A 9,691-nucleotide genomic window follows, 5' to 3' on the forward strand; every position below is an offset into this window, starting at 1 on the left:
ATGTGACCAAGAAACATTTTTTGTGGCATATCATGAACCATTTTTATACATGCAATGGAGGGGATGAGGGGGAGCTTGAAGCTTGCAGAAGGCAGAATTTGATGCTGAAATTAGCAATTGGAAATAGCTGTTTTTTTTTTTCTTTGTTTTATTACAGCAGGCTGTATTTTATTTTAGGTTCTTTTTCTGTATTGTCAATAATGCAATGGATGTATCCAGCACAGAGTGGAAAGCAGCATCCTGGTTAGCAGAAGTTCACCACAAAATCTCAAATGTACATTGGTGAAAACAGATTTAGACTGCACAAGCTGTTTTACATACGAGTACTGCAGATGTTCAAGAGAACATGACAATATGTGGACAATTTATTAGAAATTGCTGTTTACATGTGTGATCTTTGCACCACACTATCACAAGCACGCAAAGATCTCAGTCAACAGCAGTAAATTCCCCAGAAAATTTACTGCAATATTTGAAAGTCAACTCTACCTTTTTATGTTTTATTTTAATAAAAGAAGTCCAGAGAGGATGTTGCAGACAATCGCAAATCTTCCGTTTCTGAGTAAGATCATTGAAAAAGCAGTTTTTAATCAGCTAAATGACTTTTTAACACAAAACAGCTGCTTTGATGTCTTCCAGTCATGTTTTAGACAGCACCACAGCACTGAGACTGCGCTGACCAAAGTGATCAATGACATATGTTTGAATAAAGACGATGGAAAAATGTCAGTCTTAGTCTTACTGAACCTCAGTGCTGCATTTGAGACAGTTGACCACAATATATTACTCAAACAACTAGTGAATTGGGTTGGGCTCTCTGGCGCTGCACTTTAGAGAACAGAAAGTACTTTGTGTCAATAGGTAACTTTACATCCAAGCAGACAAGAATTATGTGTGGAGTTCCCCAAGGTTCCATCCTGGGCCTTCTCTGTATAACATCTACATGCTCCCACTGGTGCAGGTCATAAAGAACATCAAAATTAGTTACCATAGCTATGCAGATGACACGCAGATATATATTACAATGTTACCAGGAGACTGAAGCCCCATACAGGCTCTTGCTAAATGCACTGAGGAGATTAATGACTGGATGTACCTGAATTTTCTTCAGTTAACAACAAAACTGAGGTGATTATATTTGGAGCCAAAGAGAAACGATTAAATGTCACCACAGAGCTTCAGTTTATACACCTAAAAACCACCAATCAAGCCATAAATCTGGGTGTAACGATGGACTCAGACCTAAACTTTAAAAAACACATTAGGGGAATCACAAAATCAGCCTACTATCACCTTAAGAATATATCAAGGGTAAAAGATGTGATGTATCAGCAAGACTTGGAAAGTCTAGTCCATGCTTTCACCTTTAGTCGGCTTGATTATTGTAACAGTTTACAGGTCTACCTAAAAAAATCAATTAGACTAATGAGGCTGATTCAGAACTCTGATGCTCGAGCCCTACAAAGACCAAGAAACTGGATCACATCAGTCCAGCTCTGAGGTCTTTACACTGGCTGTCTGTCAGTCAGAGAATAGATTTTAAAGTTCTGCTGCTGGTCTATAAAGCTCTGAATGGTTTAGGACCAAAATACATCAGTGACCTCTTGACCCAGTATGAATCTGCCAGAACCCTCAGGTCATCTGGTTCCAGTTTCATCAGTTACCAGAGTCAGAACCAGACATGGAGAAGCTGCATTCAGCTTCTATGCTCCAAATGTCTGGAACAAACTCCTCCACCTCATATCAGCTGAAACAATCAGTTTATTTAAATCCAAGTTAAAGATCCACCTGTTCTCTGCTGCATTTCAATAGTTTTTATTTAGAAGTCCAAATCTGCATCTATTTCTTTAAAGCTAGCATTTTTAAACTTGATTATGTTTTAATGCTGTTTTTTTTGGTGATCTCTTTTTCCTTTTTCTTTTGTTTTTAACGTTAAATTATGCTTCTTTTACTCTGTAAAGCACTTTTAATCATCCTGTCGTTGAATTGCTGTACAAATAAACTTGCCTTGCCTTGCCAAAATGCCCCTTACATGGTAAAATCAGGTTTTGTTTTTTGTAAAGTAGAGGTAAACTTGGTGCTCCTCTGTCATGAGAAAATTAAAAAAACAAAACAAAACAAAACAAAAGAAAACAAAAAAACAAATCAAATCAAAACTTTATTCATAAAGCACTTTTCATGCCACAGGCAACACAAAGCGCTTTACATTATTAAAAAACACTTATGCATATTAGAAATAAAACAAGCCTTTGCATACATCAATCAAATCTGCATACAAAATCAAATCTGAGTGTTCGCTGTCCATTATTGTTTTTTGTTTTATTACAAAATGAGAAAATTGATAATGATTCAATCTGATTTTTCTTTGATGCTTAGGAAATAGAAACAGAAACATTTTTTAATTGTAGCTTAAAATGAACAAACTGCCATCTGCAAATGTAACTGTGTTGTTTGTGCTTTTGCATCACCATCGGTCAGAGGAAAAAGCAGAACTACACCAACCTCAAAAGGAAATCAACGTGTTCAGAAACATCTACATTCTGCAACAGACTCCTTCAAGCTTCTTTTCTAACCACAGCTGAGCTGAGAGCGATGAATCCTGCAAACCCAACTCAACAGTACCCAGCTGAGACCATCCCCTTCCACGGAATGAGGTACAATGGGACCCCTGGACAACCTAAGAGTTCTACCCAAAATGTTTGGCGGCCAGCAACAGATCCTGCTTACCCAACTCAAAACTACTCAGCAGAGACTGTTCCCTTGCAGAGGACAAGGTACGAAGACCCCCTTGGACAGCCCCAGAGGTCTACAGTGGTTCAGCACACCACTGTGGACATCAACTCTGAGCCCCCCCAGGACCACATCATTTGGTCAATCTGCAACCTTGTCTATGGAAACCTATGTTTTCTTGGACTAGCAGCTCTCGTCTTCTCTGTCAAGGTGAGTTTATGAGAAGCAGCTCTGAATTTTTCTGAAATTTTATCCTTCAGGGTTTTAAGCTTCAGGGAAGGTCTACAAAATCACACAAAAGTATGAAGGAAAATCTGACCAAGTACCATTATGGTAAGGTTTTTGGAAATTGCTTTTATCACAAAAGACAGTGTTGTGATTTAGTAGCATTAAACATTAAAACATTTTCAAATAAAATTATTAATTTTAATTATTACATAAAATTATGAATTATTAAGATTAATTACAAGGCCTAGGAGCACCAACACACTAAGACTAATCTAATAGCTGTGTGGACGCCATTAGAGTGCTAGATTAATTAATTAAAATAATTAATTAATACAAGCTAGTCAGACTAAATTAGAATCAATCAGAATCAGACTACTTTTTTAATCCCGGAGGAAATCGTGTGCATACAGTCGCTCCATAATAAATAAAGAAAGGATAACATAAAGATAAAATTCACAACAAGAAAAATCACAAATTAATTACGATATCTAAATTAACAGACACGGGATAAATCCTGCCAGTGAATAATATGTATAGTATTATCAATATGATAAACAGTAAAAATGTAAATGTAGTGCAGAGTGTAAATGTATGACAGTTGTTGCTATATAGAGGAGTTTGATGGCCACAGGTAGAAATGATTTCCTGTGTCGTTCAGTGGAGCTTTTACAGGTGCTCGTCATAAAATTTGAATATCATGAAAAGTTGTGAAAGTACACTAAAGTGAAACTTGTGTAATGTAGACATTCATTCCTCACAGACTGACATATTTCAAATGTTTATTTCTTTTAATTTTGATTATTATAATTGACAACTAATGAAAACCCAAAATTGAGTATCTCAGAAAATTAGAATATTGTGGAAAGGTTCAGTATTACAATATTGAAGACACCTGGTGCCCCACTCTAATCAGCTAATTAACTTAAAACGCCCGCAAAGGCCTTTAAATGATCTCTCTGTGGGAGAGCGAATGCTTTCCTGCTGTTTAATTTGACTGGATCAGAAGATTAGAGCCCGCAGGAGGGGATAAGGGGATAAGAATCACACAGATGTTCTTGACCACTTCTTTATTCCACCACAAATCCAGTCTGGTATTACAGCCGTCGGGTGAATCAGTGTGGTTCTGAATGAATTAAAGCAATCCACAAAGAACAATATTAGTGGCGGGTAATACAGATATTAAACAAATATGAGAAAACATAGCTGCTATAATCACTCTGAACATAGTGTCACATAAATAAAACACGAGGGAGCAACTGACGAGCTACAGACAGAAATGGCTTCATGATCTAGTGACACGTGATATCATTCCTGAGGCAACGCCGCCACCTACTGCCCACAAGTCATGTGCAGAACATTCCCTCAACCTTCCCCAAACTGCTGAGTCATACCCGTGTCAAACACGGCTTTATTTCTGAATCCTGTTTGGTTATAGTACCAAATTGTCGCTCATAATAACCCAAACGTCAAAGGAATGTGCATGATAACTCGAGTATTGATGAACTTAGCGGCTACAACAAAGTTTACCTAACAAACATACTTAGCTCTACAGATATGCGACCGGAACATTGCTTAACCGAAACAATTATTACACTCGGCAAACAGTCTCACACTGACTTGCACTAGACGCACTTCCACCAGATGACAGCTGTTGTTACAAGAATGCTCTTGGATAAGTCGTGGTGTTTCAGCACCGAAGCAGCTTGTCACTGTGCAGACTCCGGACTAACAGGCAAGAATGTTGCTGTGCTCTGATTGGTTGGCGGTTGAGTGAAGTGCAAGTGGGGAGAGAGAGCTTAGGCTGCCTTTCCTATGCAGTATGGCTGCTAGAGGGGGCCTTTTTCACACTCTGTCTAGTACTGTTGGCTACACAATCATGGGTAAGACTGCTGACCTGACAGTTGTCCAAAAGACAACCATTGACACCTTGGACATTGAGGGCAAGACACAAAAGGTCATTGCCAAAGAGGCTGGCTGTTCACAGAGCTCAGTGTCCAAGCACATTAATAGAGAGGCGAAGGGAAGGAAAAGATGTGGTAGAAAAAAGTGTACAAGCAATAGGGATAACCGCACCCTGAAAAGGATTGTGAAACAAACCCATTCAAAAATGTGGGGGAGATTCACAGCCAGTTGGACTGCAGCTTGAGTCAATGCTTCAGAAACAAACCATGCAAGACATGGGTTTCAGCTGTTGGCATCTGCACACAGTGCCAAAGCTACCAGTACCTGGTTTAAGGACCATGGTATCCCTGTTCTTAATTTGCCAGCAAACTCGCCTATCTATGGGGTATTGTAAAGAGGAAGATGCGATACGCCAGACCCAACAATGCATAAGAGCTGAAGGCCACTATCAGAGCAACCTGGGCTCTCATAACACCTGAGCAGTGCCACAGACTGATCGACTCCATGCCACGCCGCATTGCTGCAGTAATTCAGGCAAAAGGAACCCCAATTAAGTATTGAGTGCTCATATTTTTCATGTTCATACATTTCAGTTGGCCAACATTTCTAGAAATCCTATTTTTGTATCGGTCTTAAGTAATATTCTAATTTTCTGGGATACTGAATTTGGGATTTTCCTTAGTTGCCAGTTATAATAATCAAAATTGAAAGAAATAAACATTTTAAATATGTCAGTCAATGAGGAATGAATGTCTATGTTATACAAGTTTCACTTTTTAAATGGAATTACTGAAATAAATCAACTTTTTCAAGATATTCTAATTTTATGACGAGCACCCGTAGGCAGTGTCAGTCTCTCACTGAACGTATTCCTGTGACTGATCAGCAGGTTGTGAAGTGGGTGGGAGGCACTGTTCAGTATTGTCTTTATTATGGACAACATTCTCCTCTCGTCACCATCAGAGAGTCCAGCTCCATCCCCAGAATATTACTAGCTTTGTGGATCACTTTGTTCAGTTTGTGTGTCTGCAACCCTCAGCCTGCTGTTGATACATCCAACTACAGCAGACTCATCAGAAAACTTCTGAAGGTGGCAGGTCTCTGTAGCTGAAGTCCGATGTATAGAGGGTAAAAAGAAAAGAGGAGAGGACAGTCCCTTGTGGTGTTCCAGTGTTGCGTGTGTGTCCCACACACAGTGCTGCAGGCGCACATACTGTGGTCCTCTGGTCAGGTAGTCCACAATCCAGGACACAAGAGAATCATCCACCTGCATCACTGTCAGCTTCTCACCCAGGAGGGTCGGCCTGATGGTATTGAATGCACTGGAAGAGTCAAAAAATATTACAGTTAATCAGTCTCAGGACGTTAATAACATGAATTCTAATTTAAAGGGACAATAACATGATTCAAAAGAGAAAATTCACAAAATCAGACCAGTTATAATAATGTAAAATATTTATTACTAGTCTAATGATGCATAATGTCAAGGAAATATTTACAAAAGGTTCAAATGGGGAAACATGAATCAAACACATTGTGAAATGCAAACATGATGTTCAAACCAAAATCTTATTTTAAATCTATGAAATATGTGTAAGAATGAGTAAAGTGTGTGTAAGAAATGGAAAAAGAAGTTAATTAACCTGTGATGTTAATTAAACTAATGTTTAAGAAAAGCTGGAAAGGATTTCTGAATCATAAAAAAGAAAAATAGTCTCATCTTTTTAAGCTGGAAGTTTAACTGGGAAGCAAAATCGTTTCACTAAGACCACTCGGTTGGACAACCAACTATTTTCTTGAGCAGACAAGCAAAGGATGACCCAGGCAGGACTCGTCCGGTTTCTGTTCAGACCTGAGTCGACTTACAGCTGTTGTGGTGACACTCAGCTCACAGGAGCGTGCCTGAGTTGGTGGTAGTTCCGACTCGCAGCTTCCAGAGAGAAAGGAGGTTCGTCCCACGTGATGGTTCGCAGGTTCGGGTCTCAAGGCTCGGTCTGCTGATGCAGTCTTGTTCTGGAGATGCGGCTTGTTCAGGTTGTCACAGATAGTTGAGAGTGAATGGTTTGGCAAAAAAAAAAAAAAAGACTGCAGCTTTGATAGGCCCTTTGAAAGCACTTTGAATTGTCTTGTACATGAAATGTGCTATACAAATAAATTTGCCTTGCCTTGCACCATAAAGGATAACTTTGTAAAGACTGGTCCTGAAGCATGGCATGCCTGATTTAAACAGTTATAAAAATGAGGATCAAAAATAAGAATCAAAAGGAAGGAAAAGGATTAAATAAAAAGGAGCATAAACCAAGAACAGAGTTTGTTATATAGAAAAATCCCCAAATCAGGTGTAGGCGGTTTCTCTCCATGTTCCATGCATACTGAACATGCAGACCGAACTTTAGTGTGTCAGGGAGAGACGATTCTCCAGCTTCATTTTTTTCAAGTGTCCAAATCGTCTCTCAAGAAAATCATGTCTCTAGGACAAAAATACTCTAAAGTAAATCTTAAGAGAATCATGTCTGAAGATCTGAAGAACATCTTTTGTTCTATATTTTAGAAGTTTTAATGTGGTAACACGCACAACGAAGTGTGACCAACTCTTTCAGCCAATAGTGTTCTTCGGGCCCTGTGTAATGGTTTCCGGGGAGGAAGAGTACAGACCCACTCGCAGGCAGCTAAGGACAAGCGGCAGAATGGTCCAGATGATGAAAGATTTAGTCAAAACTCAAAACAAGACTTGACATGACATGATTTAACTTAGACTAGAAACTGTGAAAGTGAGCCATGAAAAACTCTGACAAACTGTGATAAAGAAGCCATGAGGAACTGAGGATGAAACCATGTTGAAACCAAGAAGACCTGACAAGGAATGACACAAACCCAGGAGTACATATACAAACACAAACTGGTGAAAGGAATCAGTAATCAGCCCAGGTGTCCTAATGAACCTAGAGCCTGAACAGAAACTCATGACCTACATACTAATTGAAAACAAAGTAACCTGAGTAACACAAATTCTTAACTTTACTTAAACCTAGAACAAGAACCTAAAACATGATCCTAACAATAACTTAACATAACAAAACCTACCTATAACACAGGAACCTTAACATAACACACCATTATAAACCAAGAACCCTAAAGCCATAATATAAACAAAAGCCTAATACACCCCATGATCCCAAAACAAGGTCTCAACTAGATTAATCTGAATAAGACACATGATCATGATGGACTAGACATGACCATAACCCACACACATCTCATGATCATGACATCCTGATGGTCAGGTTGAATAGCAACGTTAAAAATGTTATATTGCTCTGTGGAATGTTAAGATGAACAAAAGTTCGGTTCGAAAACCTCTGCCAGATGTCTGCCTTGATCCCAGTGGAGATTAAACCTGTGGGGTTGTAGCTTATCAGCTTAAGAAGAACAACAGTTTACCATCAGAACAAAGTTCTCAGGTCATGAGTTCAGACCTCCATCCGACATCCATAAAATATTAGTTCTTTGTGAGAAACTTTCCAGATTCTGAAGCGTACACTCCCTAATCCGGGCTGGACAGCTGACTTTTGTTGACCTGTGAAAAATGACCAAAGTCATAAATTCCTGAGTGCTGTTTAACAAGACAGACCCCCACTCTGTCTTGGGAGGGCTCTGGTGGCCTGTGAGAGAAGAAATCCATCAAATGTTTAATCAGTTAAGGGAATTAAACAAAGTTCCAATCTTTACTTTGACGAGGCCGGAGTCTGCTACAACAGTTTGGGATGAGGAGTATTTTAGCTAGATTATACATAACTTATAATTTAAGGGAAGACAGAAAACCTTAACATTTGCTGCAAATAAGAACCTAAAAATGAAAAAAAAAAGAACCACACAAAGAAAAACCCCAACAACAATTAGACTGAACTCAGTGTTTGCTGTTTTAAGTTCCCTGGATTCTCCAAATCATTATGTTTTGATCTTTCCAGGCCAGAGATCGGAAGATGGTTGGAGATCTGAATGGTGCCAAACACTACGGCACCACTGCTCGCTGCCTCAACATCTGGGCCACAGTCCTGGTCTCCCTGATATTCTTTATTATCTTCATTTTGGTTATTGCTAGCATTGCATAGACAACTCAGGCTGTTCAATCCAATGCTGTGTTCTCTTTTTCTCTGTCAAAAACTGATGAAAGACATGGTCATATATTTTCTTTTATATGTCTTGACAGAAAATTTTTTAAATGGCTAAACTTCACTATACACGTTGCTGAGTGATGTGGAATTATGATGACTTACAATCATCCAGAAAACAGTCTCCTACAAACATGAGATTTCATGTCAATTACAAACTGAGATTTTCAATGTCGAAGTTAAAATATGTATTTTTCTTTTCTATTAAACAGAATTATTAGTTAATCTTTATAAATATTAAGATAATAAACAGTGTCATTCACATAGACAACATAATCTTGTTATTATGTTTTTTTTCTTGTAAAGATCATTTAAAAAATTTTATAAATAAAATACATGTTTGACTCTGCAAGCCAAAACACTAGTTATATTGTCCTGTTTGTTTTTAATTCCTCAAAACTGTGTTTGCATGTGGATGAAAAGTGCAAACAGTTGCATAGAAAAATATTTGTGTACGTGGACATGGCCTAGTTTTTGTAATCATTTCATTTTAGATAATATCCTCTTACATAACATAAAATATAAATATGCTTGGAAGCTAAAAACCAAACTTTCCAAAAAAGATGGGAGGAGGTAATCTTAGCGTTTATTATAGATGCCCACATTTTCCCCTGTTAAGAATTCTGTTTAACTTCTGGATTTCATCAAATAACATGTTC

The 9,691-nt window shown here is 38.3% G+C and overlaps 1 protein-coding gene across 1 annotated transcript; it reads left to right on the plus strand.

The window, feature by feature from the left end:
• The first annotated feature begins 2,554 nt into the window (after nucleotides 1-2,554).
• LOC121647055 (interferon-induced transmembrane protein 1-like) lies at nucleotides 2,555-9,293 on the plus strand. The gene is made up of 2 exons (XM_041996197.1): nucleotides 2,555-2,940; nucleotides 8,829-9,293. The coding sequence occupies exons 1-2, from the start codon at nucleotides 2,593-2,595 to the stop codon at nucleotides 8,970-8,972; spliced, it is 492 nt and encodes a 163-aa protein (XP_041852131.1). The 5' UTR covers nucleotides 2,555-2,592; the 3' UTR covers nucleotides 8,973-9,293.
• Nucleotides 9,294-9,691: the final 398 nt, after the last annotated feature.

The sequence above is a fragment of the Melanotaenia boesemani genome, chromosome 10 (assembly GCF_017639745.1).
Source record: "Melanotaenia boesemani isolate fMelBoe1 chromosome 10, fMelBoe1.pri, whole genome shotgun sequence".
NCBI lineage: Eukaryota > Metazoa > Chordata > Actinopteri > Atheriniformes > Melanotaeniidae > Melanotaenia > Melanotaenia boesemani.

What these genes read in the sequence shown, in the direction of transcription:
- LOC121647055 (XM_041996197.1), top strand. Translation starts at nt 2,593, where the DNA reads ATGAATCCTGCAAACCCAACTCAACAGTACCCAGCTGAGACCATCCCC. An exon ending in CTCTCGTCTTCTCTGTCAAG is followed by an intron (nt 2,941 to 8,828) that starts GTGAGTTTATGA and finishes TGATCTTTCCAG; the next exon opens with GCCAGAGATCGGAAGATGGT.